Source organism: Poecilia mexicana, unplaced genomic scaffold, assembly GCF_051168715.1.
Source record: "Poecilia mexicana isolate PSO_F unplaced genomic scaffold, ASM5116871v1 scaffold_4, whole genome shotgun sequence".
NCBI lineage: Eukaryota > Metazoa > Chordata > Actinopteri > Cyprinodontiformes > Poeciliidae > Poecilia > Poecilia mexicana.
In genome coordinates, this window is record NW_028263373.1 from 27,748,040 (window position 1) to 27,765,604 (window position 17,565).

Below are 17,565 nucleotides of genomic sequence, written 5' to 3' on the forward strand. Positions count from 1 at the left end.
CACGTGCCTGTATAAAACTAATCTAAAACATGGAGGGTTGTTTTTTTAAGAGTTTATATAGTTATTTGTTTTGTTAGTACAATATTAGGTCCACAATAAGGAAAGAAATAATATTACGCTAATAAATTCAATAGTGCAAGAATAAAGTGGAAGTAAAATGAGATTAATCTCATATAAACGTGCTGTTAAACTATTATTAATATTGTGTTATTGTTAATACTATGTTCTAGGTTTGAGTCTGCACATAAAAATGTGTAAACCGTGGCTGCAGTTTTCATTGTGAACACTAGAAGTCGCTGCAGCCACACGCAAACGCTTTACTTCAGTACGGGGTTCTGGGTTCGTCTGTGACCAGCTCCGCAAGCTGTGAGAGAGAAGCCCAGGCGGCAAAATACGCGCGTGCTCGTTATGAGCACTGAGAAAGCACGCGCGTAGCAAGCACGCGCTTGTTCAGCGCGCTTATCTGGAGAACTACGGACACCGTGAATGCTCAAACAACCTATTTCGGCAAAGGTGTCACTTTCATCACGTTTTTGCGTGAAACTAATAATAATAATAATAATAATAATAATAATAATAACAATCAAATATCTAAGCCTATTCTTTTAAAACCTATTCGTCAGAGTTGGGCAGCTTTCAGTTCAGAGTTTAATAAACAATGATAATTTACAAAATTGTGACATAAAATCAAAGCTAAGGAAAATCTCTATATAGAGCATACAACTATACATATGTAAGATTTGGTGAATTAAAAAAAAAAAGTTTTTGGTGAATAAAGTGGAGTAGACTTGCTACTTGTCAGATGACGGAAAACGCTGAAGTATCGTTTCTGCTTCAGCACAGAGTCGCAGTTTAAGCAGAGAGGTAATGAAATACAACAGGCACTGACAGGCCTCTGCGTCAGGCCCGGATCCGCACGATCTAAATTTGGTCAAGATTTAAAGTAAAACTAACATCTGAGCGAGGTGTGAGGTGGAGTTGCCCATCATTTCTCCTCTCCCAGCTGACAGGTTGAGCCCGGATCATTAGTGGGCGTTAGTGTCTCTTTGTGGTATCAGCTGAAAGCTCGTCCCCCCTGCTGTTTCTGCTGGCCGGGCTTCCTGCACCAGTGGGAAGATATGGCTGCAAAAAGCACAGCGACGCTTTGTGTAAGGAGCAGAATGGAGGCTCTCTCCAACAATACAGATGGTCCTTGCTCTGAAAAAAAACAAAACAAAACAAAACAAAAAAAAAACATTGATCATTTGGACACAGCCACTGTTGTGGCGAACCCCTCCAAGTCTTATTTAAAACAATCTTCTGATATGAGCTTGATGATAAAATAATGCATCTTTAAATGGCCTGACTTGGTGACGCCCTTCCTCTGATAAAATTCAGATTAAGGTGGTTGGCAACCACAGCAGATCGCCTGAAAAGTAATTAGAGACAATGACAGGAGAGCGTGAGGAATGCCTCCGTTCAGCAGCGGAGCCTCTTTAATTATCACTATCAATCTCTTATATGTTTTCTCATAACGTGACAACGAATAAAATCACTTTTACTGCACGTGTTTGGTTATCCTGCAATGGTGCACGGGATCTAGGGGTGGAAGAGGGTAGATGCAACCCTGCTGGGAGTTTTATGTCCTGCAAAAAAGTGTATGAAAAAATAGAAAAAAATGAGGAAAAAAATATTAATTTAGTTTGCAATAGGGCTGTGAAGGAGATGGAGATCAGCAGTGGAAGAAAGTTGACAATAATTCCAGCTCTGGTCTAAAATACAGTCTCTCGTTCAGTTTACAAAAACACAGCAAAGGAAATTAATTTGTGCTAATTTGGTTTAATTATGTGGAAAGATAAATTTTGAAAGAAATGTTAATGTTACACACAAAAGTATGTTGTCACTTTGAATGGCTCAATATTTCTGGTGCCACATCCGTAGTTTCAGTTTTAATGGAATGATTATTCAGGATAACCTGATCGAGGCAAGAAGAAAGCTGTAATAATAAATTCTCCTCAAAATTTTCCAATTCGTGGAACCTGTTCTTCTGTAGGGACTGCCAGTCGCCATTAAAGAATGGGAACACTATAGTTCCCAATCATTCATTCATTCATTCATTCATTCATTCATTCCAGTCATAGTGATTTATGAAATTTACTTTTTTGAGCATTACATCATGTAATAATATTATTCCAACATAAAAAACACACCTGGAGTGTTGCTTTGATTTTTTTCTTGCACATTAGGGAAAGCGTTTAATCTCCATGGCAACCATTCAGTTGTGAAAAAATGTCCGTATGAACCCAGCAACGCCTTCGAGGTGCAGCTCCTCCTCTGAGCTGCAGCTTCCAAGCTTCTCCCACACAGATCACAGTTGCCCCCCAAAAAATCTCCTCTCAGCTCCTTTAAACTAGCCAGCAACAAATTAGCAAACGCCTAACTCAGCCCAATGTAATAGTGAAATATTTTCATTAGTCAGTGTAGAGGCGGGAAAAAAAATTCACACAAATGTCCATGTACAGCTGTTCTAAGTAATAAACAGAAATGTGCTGTTTTGTTGAACCAATTACTGACTTTATGGCTTTTGTAACATTTACGTCTGCAGAAAATACTGAGTTCTATGAGGTTCTAAAGGACTGTTCAATGAAATGTTTGTGAAATGTCTGTATTTGCAATGCTGGAATCGATCCCATTGGGTACTGGGTTTGCCTGTTCATTCTTATTTTCAAAGATGTAATCTTCAAAAATAAGAAGTTAGTTTCGAGTTGGATATTGGATATTTCAATATCCGCCGAGCAAGCGGCGTTCAGCTCAAGGTTGGTCCGATTTATGAACACTAATTTCGGCCAGCCGTTCTCCAGCTCCCTCCTCAAGGACTCGGAGGTTCACTTCACTGCAGTCGGTAACACAATAAAACCACCAGGATTAAGTTTGCTTTGGTCTGTGGCCTGCAAAGATGGCACCGAGCGACTGCACCTAAACGCCCCACGACGTCTGACGCAGTGGCGTTGGTTCCAAAGCTCTATTGGCCAATAGTAGACATAGAAGGCAGCTCTCCTCATTAACATAATGATGCAGCAGAAAAACAGCAAACGGAAAAACAGCAAGCAGAAATACAGAGAGCACTGTGACTGTTTCTCTTTCCCACTCTGAGTCCGTTTTAAGCCTCTGTTGGTTGTACAGGAGAAAAAGAGACAAATTCAACACTTACACTCGTCTAAAGCTCCTCTTCAGCTGATAAACTGCTGGTCTATGCCGCTACATAACCCTTTGCCACTAAAGCCCTTTTTTCTGAATTCAAAAACTCAATAGACCTTTAAGCCTCTACATACCTAAATGTAACCTCAAATTGTCTTGAAAGCAGCTGAATAAGTTCTGAAAGCTCTTGTTGGAAAAAAAAATCTCCTGAACTCATTAAACAAGCTTCTTAGTGAAAAACAAAAACCATTAAAGGGTTAAAGGGGAGATGCAGTGATGACTTCCTGAAGGTATAGATTCAGGTCGAGCAGGAAATTTTAAAGACAGAGGCCCAGTTTCAAGGAAAAGTCATATTTGACATCCATGTAGCATTTTTGTAACTGAAGGTAACATAGTTATTTGATTGCGTTATAAAACAGAATATACATGATACTGCCCCATTAATGAAATACATTAAAAGTTGAATGGTTTTTCACTGGACGATAGACTCGGCTTTTAGATTACGGTGCAAAGACACAGGTTGATTCTCAGGCTTGTTAAAAGTAGAATTGATAATTCAATGAGAAAAGAAAATGATTGAATTTGTTATGAAGCACCTGCACTAAGACAGGATTTTTTTATATTATTGTATAATTTAGCATCAATTACTTTCCACTGCTATACATGTTTAATCCATAATCCAAAACTGTGTTCTTAAATATCATTACCTTCCTAAAATAATGGCCTAAGTTGCTTTTTTTTTTTTTTTTCCAAAAGTTTTTTTTTTTTTTTCCCAAACCCACTTTTGACAAGAAATGACTTCGGTATGTATTTTGACAGGTTTATCATCACAGAAACACAACACACTAAAATAAGTGTGCAGCCTGGTGAAAAGGTTACATTTTGCTACAGAAAGAGATCTACACTAATAAAGTAATTTCATAAAAATTATACTTTATTCTTGCAGTTTTATTTTGATCACAAGCAGCCATATACAGAACATTTGGAAAACTAAAAACAACATGAGCTTGACATAAAACTGTGGAACTGAACCTTGTGCAGTTTTCCACATTCTTTACTGAGTTGAAGCGATTCAGGATTCCTCACCAACGTTTTACTTACCAGAACTTGGTATTAATACAAAGGACAAAAAGTCGATGATTTCCCCCCCAAATCACCACATATACTCATGGATATCTGTTGCGCAAAAGCTCAATGTTGTATTAAGAGGAAATCAGCACGATGGAATGCAGCAGAACATGATGGAGCTTCTTTCAGGCACACGGAGGGTACAGGATGAACTGAACAGATGAAACACAGCAAACAGACCAACGAGTCTCAAACTAAACAACATGCCAGAGAAGGAATTTGTGTGCAAAGGCAATGAAAACAAGAGGGACGGGGGGAGTCGGGGGCAAAGATGTCACATATCCTCATAAATATCTGTACAAAACCCCCCAAAATAAAAAGCTCAATCATATTTACTCAAACATATCCAGCAATTTCTTATCCAGTGTCAAGGCACTTATTATTACTAAGAAAAACAAGATAGATATAAATCAATTTTGGTATTAGGTTTGCTTTAAAAAATGCATTTAACACAGTTAAAGGTAAATGCAAAGCTTCCCAGTAAAAAGTTCAGTTTGGCCAGTTTTCCATTAGTTTCTACAGACTTTAAAAAATATATAGTTTTAGTTGAACAAAGTAATACCTCCCATTTCTTTTTGCATATTGCATTGCAATATTGAGTGAATAAACATGTGCAACAGAAATTCTCAACGACAGGTCTGATGAAATGCTTTAAAGTGCAAATATAAATGTTGAAAGACTCGTTTGTAAAGACGGTTCAGCACTGGGGATTTGGTTTACAGCGAAACACACCTGGCTAGTTAAAATCCAGCATGTGATAGAAGTTCTCACAAGGCCCTTAGCAAGTAAGAACATGCTAAGGAGCAACAAATTGGCTCCGTGATGCGCTTCAAGCGAATAGTTTTTTATCTGCACACTTGCTTTAACAATAAAGTAGAGAGCCACAAAGGTCAATTTAGCTTAGCTTAGACTGGGAAGAAAAACTGCCTCCCAGAGGCTCAAAATCCCAATAATTAATATAGCCCACCTGGTGAAAAACAAAACAAAGCAACTAAATGTGATTTTCCAGCTGTTAAATACCAGACAATTTTTGGGTGAAGTGCAGTGGCTCTTTGGAGGTTCTACTGGTTTGCATTAACCAGTAAATGCAAACTTTTGTTGGGCAGAACAAAAGTAAATACAGCTTCAAAACTCTCATACCATGTTGGTGGTTGAAATCTGTTTTTGAAGACCTGGCTATCCCTTGAAAATATCCATTTTGCAAAGAAAACTGATTGCTAGCTTGAACTTCGTTCTGCTTGCCTGCAGAGTACCAGTTAGCAGCTAGAAAACAGCTAGCTTAGCACTAAAGACTGGATGCTAACGTGTGTTTAGAGCTACACAGGTCAGCATGCTCTAAATCTGTATGAGCTATAAACACAGGTTTAGAGCTAACCTCTTACCCCTTACAAAGCTTGCTAAATGTGCTAAAGTGTTAACTTAGTAGTTTACTTCACACTGAAATTAGTAACCAGATAGTTGCATGGATTTTTAACAAAATAAAAAAAAAAACAACAAAAACAAAAACAAAAAACAAAAAAAACACACAATTTAGCTTTAAAAGACAATTTCCTTGCTACCAGCTGGCTCTCATTATAGCTAGCTAGTAAGTTAGGGAATGAATTTCGAAGAAAGTGTCTCATTTAAGTAAGATTTCTCGTTATGACAGCAAAACGCTCATAAATTGCATGCTAAAATGAAAAACATGCTCATTTTAATATCTTCTGAATTTTTCATGTTACTGCTGGTAATGAAACACTTCAATAGCTCAGCTTCATCTAACAAACTTATTGAACCAGATTTAAAAGCTCAACATTTGGAAAGTCAGAGTAAAACAAATGACATTGGACAACATGGCTACCTTGTGGCAGTGACGGCGCCTCGGTATCTTGGCAATGTCTTGCATTCAAATTACTGGCTTGGAGCAGCAATAGTGTAGAGACATTTTCACTGACAAACTCCAACATAGACTCTCGCTTTTGTATCCAGGACAAAAGGAGCGTTTAAGGAGGTAAAAAAGTTTTTTTTTTGTAAGAACAAAAAAATAAATAAATAAAAATAGGCTTTTTAATCCAAACTCCAGATTAAAACAGACAACTATGGGAGTTGCATAATTCCTGAGCTTTTGATGAGAATGTTAAATGCTCCATTAAAAAAATCTCCCAAAAAACTTTCCTTTTAACTGAAATCAGCCAGGTGGTTTTATATATATATATATATATATCCGGTAAGTCATCTGAAACACACAAGTGCTGTCTGAAGAAGGTCTCATCCACCTCCCTTTCATGCTGGTGTTGAGTGGTTGGTTCTAGAGCCGTGATGGCATCGTTTATTAGAGCGTCGAGCAACGTCTAATTGGTAAATTAGGACTTCCTGCATCTCTGGGCTTTTAACAGCATGAAGGAGGGTCGTTTCTTTATAAGCCACTTGTTTGATGAGGAGCCACGTTTACCTGTCAACCACACGCAGCGACGAAGATGGCAAGGTCAATTAAACACCAAAGGTCACCGCTGTGGAACGGGAGCAAACGGCAGTACCTCGGCGTCATCTGGTCAAAATAACAACCATTCAAAGCCATCGACATGCCACCCAGCTGTTTGTGTTGTAGTTACTAAACTCTAATGGGAAGCCAGCACACTGAAAATGGGATGAAATTTGGTCTTTCGATAAATAGAAAAAAGAAAAGGAATAATTATTCCTCTACTTAATGTGTGTCCTGGATTTAAAAGGTTGGATTAAAAACAAAACAAACTAAAAAAAAACAAAAAAAAAACCCAACTGAAAATGATTCTCCTGCAATGTAACATGAAAACACTTCTAGACTTTTTACTCTTTAAACTAAAACCTCTCAGCTCCAAAAAATATATAGACGCACAGTCACAGAGAACAACACCTGGCAAAGTCTATGTACACAGACTGGAATGAAAGATCTGTTGTGAACTCTCACAAGAGAAAAATTATATCTTGAACATGCAGATGAGGAAAAAAAAAAATCACAATTCAGTGTAATTTACTGTGCAACATGCCAACTATAAAGATGCTTTGCTTTCAAAATGGACAAAGTGGTTCAGCGGTGTGGCCACTATCTGGGATAAACAAACTAAAAGCAGGAGATTTCTCTTAAAACTTCTGTTTTTGGAAGTCATTGCAGCGAGGATTCAAGGCCACTGCGGTGTGTGTTCCAGGTTTTAATGCCCCCACAGGCTGACCTGACGGCGGAACGTCTTGGTTCTGTCGCTGCACAACGGAACCTGATCCACAACGAGATGCGTCTCTGAGAAGTCACAACTTTCCCAGGAATGAAGCTGAATTTTTTTAGATTTTCCAGTTCTTTCCTCTCCCAAATCTTTAAAGCAAAATTACATTGACTGTACATGGAAAAAACTAAATAAAGTACCTTTCTGCATATGTTTTAAAGAAATAGTATAAAAAGAATACAATAAAATCAATTAAAAAAATATATTGTGCAAAATTGAGAATGAGTAACATACAACTCCTGCCAAAATGTATGGATGTACTGCTCTGTGAGGATGGTCAGTCAGTCGTTTGGAGCCAAAAAAATAAAAAATACAGATATGAAGCAAAGCTATTATTTAATGATGTCATAAAACGGATGTTTGCCATTTTGGTGTCCGGAAGAATAAAGAATGAAAGAAGGAAAAATTATTTATGACAGGTTGGAATTTAGAAATGTTGGCAGCTTTTAAAAAATTTAAAGAATCTAGATTCTAAAACACAAGGAGACTGCCATTTTAGTCATTTTTTCAATGCTAAATGCTAATGTAAGATGCTAAAGATAGTCTAATATAGCAACTAAGTTATAATTCTGAGTTTGTCCTAAAATATTAAAATCTTTTTTGATGGTTTTTCTCAAATCCGCAGCATGGCATTGACTCTCTTCCTAAAAGTACTAATAAAAATAATCAACGATAAACAGCTAATGTCAGCTCATGCTAAAATATATATGTGTGTGTGTGAGCATAAGAGATATGAGAATTTTTTTTTTTATTTTAATGCCAATGTGTTAAAAAGAAAAACTAACTAAATATTTGAGATAGGAATTTCGCTATAAAAATATAACTGAAGCACAGTCTGGATCACAGACTATAGATATAGAATAAATATATTTATTTCCAAGTGAGTTTTTTTTTTTGGTTCATGCAATAATCGAGGAGTCCATCCTTTTTTTTCCCCTCTACTTCATCTAGAAAAAAAAAGTTCTATTAAACACAACTTGCACGTTTCTGAAGTTAATAGTTCAATGAAATAATTGTGGGTGTATCTGTAGCATTTACAAAGTAAAACAGACCGACTGCCTCCCCCCACCAGACCAGTGGTCCCCTAAGCTTTTGCCAGGAGTTGTACGGTGAGACATCATAAGGAAGTGTGCGGCGCCCGTTCTGCCGCCGGGACGGTCCTGTGTGCCGGCTCGGCAATGCGGCCGGAGCGGAGTCCTCCCTCTGAGCTCTGTGTGTACGTAACGCACTGCGACGCTCCGTCGGGGGGCAGGTTCAGGTGGATGCTGACCATCTGTTTGACCAGCGGTGGGGAAGCTGTCTGGCTGGGTGAACTCGGACCTGGCGGTGGTAAGGTCTCATCCAAGTGTTTGGTGGAATGAGGTTTTGGCTTGCCGGGGAGCCGAGGGCTGTGTGTGGCGTGTGACGGAGCGTGCGAGTGGGGAAGCACCAACTGGATTTTCTGGCCCTTCTCTTTACGAGTTTGCTTCACGGGGCTCTGTTTGTCCTGACTGGAGCCGGGCGTGGTCGTCTGACTAACTTTGGGCTTGCTGAGCGACAGGAAGTTGGGTCCGGCACCCAGCAGTGACCTCATCTTGAACCTGCTCAGCCCTAGGACGTTCCTACGAGTGTCGGAAGGGAGCTTATCTAGCTGCCTCCCGGCCTGCGCCGCACTTGGAAACAGAGTGCCTTGACACGCCCTGTAGAAATATCTGGAAAAGAAAATCAAGTCAAGACGTCAGGACACACTTCGGCTCTGCTCCTGCGATGAACGCCGGGATAAACGAAACCATCTGGAGTCAATAGCAGAAATAGTTTTCACGGCACGCATCATAAATATTTCAGACTACTTGTGCTTTCAGATGTCTGCGAAACAGAAGCCAGAGCGTACCGAGGCAGCAGCGCCAGCACGGGGGTGATGGCGCACAGCAGGTAGAAGAGCGGGTCCTGGAGCAGCCTCTGGATGGTCCAGTAGGAGTTGGAGGGGGAGTAGCAGGTGGGACAGGAGGCGTTGTAGAACAGAGCGGCGGTGAAGAATAAAGCTACACTGAAGGCTATCGACAGCCAGTTCATCCAGGTCTGCAGAGAAGGGAGGCAGTAAGGAGAAGAAACAATTACTCATCTAATGGGGATCATTACGCCTCAATTAAAAAAATATTTTAAAAATCACACCGTCTCATCAGAATCCAAGTCAGCAGAGGAGAGGCATCAGGACAAAAATCAATTCATACTTTAAAAGCTTTATTTAGAACTAAAAGGTGGAATAACTCCTTAGAAAAAAAGGTAGAACAAATTAAAAGATTGATTTTAAGACCAGACATCATCAGTGATCTAATTGAGTATGTATGATTGCCAACAGGGTGTGTGAGCCACACAATGGCTTAAAAAAAAAAAAAAGAAGCTAAAAAACACTATCTACAGAATAAAAAATACATTTTACTGAAACTGGACGAAGTTGTTAGTCAGTAAAAATAACTCATTTCTTTTCTCAACTTTATTCCGCCATGTGCATCTCCCGAACAGCCAGACCGAGAGCCCCGAAGAAGAACACAAACCCTTAACATATGCTCCTGGCATAACAGTGCCCCTAGTGGGTGGACATGTAATACAAATAAAACAAAGGAGTAACAATCTCCCACTTTTCTTAAAAAAAAAAAACAAACAAAAAAAAACAAACAAAAACAGGGCTTATGAGAAAGCGCAGCCATTAAGGATTTTGTCAGAACAGTCTCAACGTAACAGAATGTGAAACATCTTATGACTGAGTTTATTGAAGAATCCAAAGTCCTTCATAAAGAGCCCTAAGGAGTGAGGTTGCGGATGCTCCCTTCTTTGTTAAACAGTCTGCAAGTTGGTCTTTTGTTTGAGACCACAACACTTGATGAACTTTCTTAGTTTGCATCAGTTCTTTAATTGAACTGATTTCCAGGCGTAACCTTTTCTCTGCAACAAACTTAGTTGACTTAAGTGCATCAACAAGAGAGAAATTATCAGTCACACAGATTATAGGTGGAGGACAAGCAGTACTACCAGCACTGAGTTCAGAAAAGAGTGTGGAAAGAAAAATGGCATTATCAATCCCCTCAGACATGGCGAGTGTTTCACCTGCCAGTGTGCTTCTGACAATTCTCTTAATTCTCTTTGACTGCCATGCAATAGGAGAGAACCGCCCGTTGTCACCCATCAAAACAATGAAGTGCCCACCTTGAGTACCTCCATCTGAAAGATTTCCAAAAGATGCATCAGTGAATGTAACCATCTTTAAGTTACTGTCATCCCCAAGGTGTTGAAAATTCAATTCAACTGACTTGGCCTTGAGCTTACACACAACTCTGTTTGCTTCATTAATGGTCTGTACTGTAGCATGTTTGAGACGGGATGCTAAATTACTAGCATCAAACATGACATCAGGCCTGCTCTGTCTTGCCACCCACAGAAGTTGGCCTATCTTAGATCTGAGCTGCTCTGTTTCCTTCTCAGTGAGAGGTGAAGCTGACTCTGCTGCTCGTGAGGGTGAGAGGTGTATGGACTGCAGGTGCTGAATGTATGTTTCTTGGTGTATTTGTACCTTCTCACCTTGAGTAACAAGATCTACACCCACATAGGAAAAGCTATTGTGTGCTTCACGACCGACATTAAACTTTGACCTCAGGTGAGGCATGACTGACTCTGAAAACATGTGTGATCCACCCCATATAAAATCATCAACATGACAAGCAAGTACACCAGTTACATTTTTGCGCTCATCCAGCCAATAGAAAACTGCAGGGTCAACCTTAGACATGATGCCTCCTGCTTCAATCATGATGCTTTTTACTCTGTTATACCAATACAGTGAAGCATCAGCTAAACCATACACACATTTTCTCAGTTTCCAAAGCACACCTGTGCTATTGGCCTCTCGAGGAGGTTTGATGAAAATGTCTCTGGACAGTTGCATTCCTTGTAAAAAGGCAGATTTAATGTCCATAGAGTGAAGTTCCCATTGTTTTTGACATACAACTGCCACCAAGAGTCTCAGTGACTCTGAGGCACAGGTTGGAGAGTCCTTTTGTAGGTCAGAAACTTGTAGCTCCTCAAATCCTCGTGCAACAAGTCTTGCTTTTGGTATTATTCCATTTTCAGTCTCTTTCAGAGTGCACACCCAACGAGTGGAGACACACTTTTGTCCTTTGTCCTCAATTTCCTCAAACACTTGGTTCTGTTTCCAGCTTTTTATTTCATTTTCCTTTGCTTCATCAAACGACATGTCCTTACTCACAAAAACATCCTCGTGCATATCTGTATCCTCAGCATCTGCCTGGATGTGAAGATCCTCCAACTGTGACAGGTCAGCTGACTCACTGTTGCCAGCCACTTCTGCTGGCTCAAGCAGCTCCAAGTTAAACCAGTTCTTGTATTTCCCAGTTGCTTTGCCTGCACGTCCCAACACTTTGGCTTTTTGTGAGACACCCTCTGCATTTCTGAATGTCACAATTTGACCTGTCTTTATGATGGTGTTCCCAGAGTGCAGTCTCTCAGCCTCTGCATTTTCAGGAGCAGGCAAATGATGATTCTCAGGATTTACTGCAATAGTGTCTCCTTCTACATTCTCTTCAATGATGTCCACTGTGTGTTGTCCTCGATTGTTTTTCTCATCGCAGGTAATCTGAGGTTCTTCATTCTCGTGAGTAACTTTCCTCAATCTGAGTTGATGGACTCTGACACAGGTGCCTCCGTGTCTAACAAAAACGACTGCACCATCTTGACCAATCACCACTCCTGGTCCTTTCCATTCTGGACAATCCACTCTTTTGTAAAAGACTTTGTCTCCAGTTTCATATCGCTCGTCTATGGGCCGCATCTGTTTCTTTAGTGCTCTCCGTATCCTTTCTGAACATTCTGCTTCTGTAAAAGCTTTTCTTGCAGCATGCAAGGCTGAAATGTGCTTGGCAACCCATTCACTCTTGGTGGTGCCCTCTAGAGCTGGAGCTTTGTCTATTAATACAGAAGGCAGGTTAGGATTCTGCCCGAACACCAGCTGATGTGGGCTGTATCCATGGACACTTTGCATAGAGTTCTTTGCCATCAGGGCCCAGTCCATGGCAGTGCTCCAGTCACATCCAGTACTTGCTTTGACTTTCAGCAGGATCTCTGTCAGAGTTTGATTGTGGCGCTCCAACAGTCCATTGCTCCATGGACTGTAAGCAGGTGTTGTCTTGACTTCAATATTAAAGTTCTCGGCCATGTCTCTCACTTCCTCGTTATTGAACTCACCACCATTGTCACTGAACAACTTTTGTGGTGGGCCATGCACACTGATCCAATCATGGATAAAACGTCTGACTATTTCAGAAGACCTCTTGGTGGTTAAGACACTACCAGCACTGAAACGGGTAAACTGGTCAATAATGTGTAGGTACCAAACCCCAGGTTCAAGTTCGTGCAGATCTACAGCAACAGTTTCATTGTATGTAGATGCCAATGGTAAGCCGACAGCAGGTTTTGGTTTGGTCTTACAATATTTTTGACACACTTCACACTGGTTCACGATGTTTTTCAGCAGGCTGTCACATTCTGTGTCCTTGTTGCCAGAATTAGTCAAAAGTCTCTGTATTTTGTCAGCAGATGCGTGTCCAAACTGTTTATGAAGTTTCTCCAGAACTTTCATCTTTTCACTTGTGTTCATCTTGTCTGTTGTCGTCAGTATTTCTTCCTCATTAGCTTGCAATAGCTTATCAGAGTGAATGAAACTTCTATTTTCACTGTCCACAATGTTTACACAGTAATGACCTGAACTAGTAAAGTCCAGTTTGACAGGCTGGTTGAACATCACTGCACTGTCCCTTTCCATGTCCAAAACAGTCCCTGCCCTTTTCAATGAGGTCTTACTCAGCAGCAGTGGGATGTTAGCAGGTACTACTTCAGTTTCTATATTACACTTTGTGTTGCCGATTTTAGCAGGTATCTTTACCTTTTTTATGGAGTAGACGATTTTTCCATCTCCAAACTTGAAGGGCCTGTGACTTTGTGTTTCTGTCTCTTTCATAGTCTTCACACTTTTCTTTTGCAACACAGTACTATAGTTGTCCAGCCACTCTTGTCCACAAACTGTCCTAGTGCAAGCAGTGTCTATTATTGCTGAGCCAAAACATTCTGTCATGAATATTTCTGCATCTGTTGGTGATTCTTTGGTGTACAGAGTTAAGTTGCACTCTTCCACGTCTTTTGTATCATCAGCAATTTTAACACTATCAGCTTTGTGCGGACAGTTTTTAACCCAGTGAAAAGTACTTTGGCACACTGCACATTTTGACCGTCGTCCGTACTTATCCAGCGGGTTTGTACCGGGCTGCGGAGTGTTGAGCTGTGAAGTTTTCTGATGGGGACTCTGCCGCCAGAACTTGCCTTTTTGCCGCCGTTGCTCCGCTGCAAACACGGACTCCTGGCTAATGCCCTCTGCTGCCGCACCTCTTTTTTCGCCAAATATTCTCTTCAAAGCGGACTTCATTGAAGCAAATGTTACATCTGAGCATGCCGTTAAAGCCAACTGTCTGTCCGTTATATCCAAACACGCGGTGTCCAAAAGCTTAAAAGCCAAAACTGGGTCAGGCAGCTCCATGTTGTATTTCTTCATCCGCGAGTAACGCTGCTCGAAATCAATAATATAGTCCGCCATCGACATGTTAACTTCTTTTATGATCCGGTCAAAATCCGAGTATGCTTCATAGATCCTGTCCTTTTCCTCTTTTAAGAACAAGTCATCTAGTTTAGCGAACAACGTTGTCATTCCAGTGTCTTTATTTAGATCATCTACCGGAATTTCCATCGCCGTGTCCCGCGCTCTTCCAGACAGGGCCAGGGCGACAGCCAGCGCTTGCTTTTTCGACTCCAAATCTGTAACTCTCGTCCAAATGTTGACTTCATTCTTCCAGCTTTCGTAAGGCTTTCCTTCCTCAAACGTTGGCGGAACTCTGTAGTTACTAACCATCCTCTGCTACCAATGTTAGTCAGTAAAAATAACTCGTTTCTTTTCTCAACTTTATTCCGCCATGTGCATCTCCCGAACAGCCAGACCGAGAGCCCCGAAGAAGAACACAAACCCTTAACATATGCTCCTGGCATAACAGTGCCCCTAGTGGGTGGACATGTAATACAAATAAAACAAAGGAGTAACAGAAGTGACTGAAACTGTAAATTAGTTATTAAATAAGTTAGCTGGTAGCTGGGGTTGTTTGTCTTAAATGAGCAGGTTTCTTGTTTCAGTTTTCAGACCAACAAGGAGATGCTAATTGTTTTTTAGGTTCGTCATTTTTCATTCTTTACCTGACATGGGAGTAATGCCAACTAAAAGTGGAGATGGGCTCTGATGTGGTACTTGGGAGTATAAAAAAACAGAAGCAACACTCTAAAAATTTCCTTCAGTAAAACTACTAAGATGTGACGTCGGTTGTGCAAAGATGAATTTGTTTGTGTGTGAAGAGTAGAAGAAGAGTGTACTTCCTGTAAGCTCTTCTGTTGCTGCTACTCCCACGCAATGTTGGAAATAAATGCAACAAAGCAGGAGCATTACTGTGAAAAAACAGTTTTTTGTCTTTTTTTTTTTTTTTTAACGAAGTATAACTCTAAACAAACATAATGTGTCACTTTTCAGAACATTTTGCAGTGCAGCAATGGCCTGAAAACTGGTTTATTTTAAACAGGAAGTCACTGACGGTGATGCAAACGCTGCCACAGCTTCTAATGCAGTGAAATATGGGATGCAATTAATAACAAAACATGTGGGGGCTGGGTTATGGACCCATTGCAGAACGTCCTGGGATACTGGAAGTGAAATGCAGGTTTTGTTAATTACTGTTATTAATGATAAAAATAATAATGAAGAGAAGAAGAAATACACATCTCTTAATCATTGTTAATAATCCAGATAAAGGAGTATGTTATGCTGAAAATGACTTTTTTTTGGTGGGAAATATTTTAATGAGGAAACATGTTCCCCAGTATAATTTTTCAGAATACAAGCTTATTTAAAATTACATTTGCATTCAGAGTTTCTACTCTTGCTTACATGTTAGCATGTCACTTTTATCTCTGTGTAGCAACATAAATTACATAAAGACAGAAAATGTAGCCAGAAGTACATTTTGATGTTTTATTTTCTCTTTTTCAAAATTTAAAAACACTCTCTTGTCTCAATAATTTAATCTGTTTCTCATTTACAGATTAAAAATGGCTGCTAAGGAACACTGTACATTTTCTGTACATAAATCGATTAGGTGCGTGTCACCATGCAGCACATGGTGGAGGTAGACACACGCACGCACGCACGCACGCACGCACGCACGCACGCACGCACGCACGCACGCACGCACGCACGCACGCACGCACGCACGCACGCACGCACGCACGCACGCACGCACGCACGCACACACACACACACACACACACACACACACACACACACACACACACACACACACACACACACACACACACACACACACACACACACACACACACACACACACACACACACACACACACACACACACACGGCTGCTGAGCTGCAGCTGAACACACTGGCTGATCTGACAGTATGTAATTACAACAGGTCATTAAATTGGACTCCAGTACAAAAACGGCCATTAATTACAGGTTCACAGCTATTGTACGGGGGAAGTGAAAAGAGCGCTGTCTGCCGTCACCTAAAATACCTTTAAAGGGGGGCTTTAATCTGACAGTTTGACATAATTCCAAGAGAATTAAGCTAAAGGTAAAGCAGAAAGAGAGTGGAATAAAAAGGCAGGAGGACTCTGGATCAGGAACAATTATGAAATCTTGGGCTTTTTTGATTGAATTTCTGGTTTCACATCCGTTTTCACATAAAACCTGGATGCTAGTAAGGATGTGACTAAGAGCAAATGGCTGAAAAGACTCAGAAGACGGAGGGTCACCGGAGGTGAAGGCATTTCTCTTACCCAGGTTTTGGTCTCGATCCCTAAATGCATCAGGATGGTGAACAGAGCTATGGTTGTGATGGGAGTTCCCCACGTAAACAGATCCACGTCTGAGTCAGCGTAGGCCTGAGGGGCGGTTAGTGGGAGGATCAGGGTGTGGACAGAGGAAACCATGACTGAGTAAAATCAACAACAAACAGAAACACTGAGAGACGCGAGCTGATGGAAACAAAGCCAAACTTACAAAGTAAGGGATGAAGAAGCACACCAGACTTTGGTAGAAGGCATCGACCATGTTCATCCAGAACATGTATGGCTTATATTCCTGCAAGATAAATCCCAGCATTCACAGTTAGTCTGCTCCTCTCTCAGAAGTGACAGCTTTGCTGTAGCCTTCTGCTTTAGGAAAATGTCCAATGTTCTTGTATAGATTTATCAATTTAATCCAAAAAAAGTCATTAGCTGCAGCACTAAAAGGATAAACAATCGCTGTTTGCTAATCCAGGCTGTCCAGGTTGGCTAACAGCGAGATGACGTTTAAAATCTTAAAGTTCAAACGTGGGGACAGAAATGAAACCAAACAATTTAATAAAAAAAACTGTGAATAGGATATGAAATTACTAGTCAATGACTGAACTGAAAAATAAAATGAAATCTGGTTTATAGCTCGGTTATTCTCGAAAGATCAGTTGTTGGCCTTCTGAGTAGCATTACCCAGCCTCCCTGTCGTTATTCACCAAGTATAAATTTGTGGTAAAAAAAAGAGTTAAGGTAAGAGTCTACATCGCTAGGCGACACTCACACTAATAGGTACTAATGCTAGCCAAGCTACTTGCTTATATGGAGGAGCTAAAGAAAGCCTAGAATTTAAAATCTCTAACCATCTGATTTAAAACCACGTTTCCTCAGATGACTGATAGATTATTAGCGCCATAGTTATGGCCGAATTATGAACATATCTCATGGAACTCATTACATCTGTCAATGCCATGACTTTTAATGACTTATCACATGATTTTAATTGCGTTTCTTATTTATTGGAAACAGCAGTTGCAAACTGATAGTGACGCTTCTCACACACGTTGGCATGTCGCTTCTGACGCAATACA

At 40.4% G+C, this 17,565-nt stretch overlaps 1 protein-coding gene across 1 annotated transcript in view; it reads right to left on the reverse strand.

Moving 5' to 3' along the window:
• Positions 1 to 4,090: 4,090 nt before the first annotated feature.
• atp10a (ATPase phospholipid transporting 10A) overlaps positions 4,091 to 17,565 on the reverse strand; it is a 49,900-nt gene continuing 36,425 nt past the window's right edge. The window contains exons 18-21 of the mRNA XM_014981762.2: positions 16,701 to 16,781; positions 16,478 to 16,582; positions 9,412 to 9,599; positions 4,091 to 9,232 (exon numbers count right to left, since the gene is read on the reverse strand). Of these exons, the coding sequence (XP_014837248.1) occupies positions 8,659 to 9,232; positions 9,412 to 9,599; positions 16,478 to 16,582; positions 16,701 to 16,781 (948 nt within the window). The 3' untranslated portion in view covers positions 4,091 to 8,658. The remainder of the gene's footprint in view (positions 9,233 to 9,411; positions 9,600 to 16,477; positions 16,583 to 16,700; positions 16,782 to 17,565) is intronic.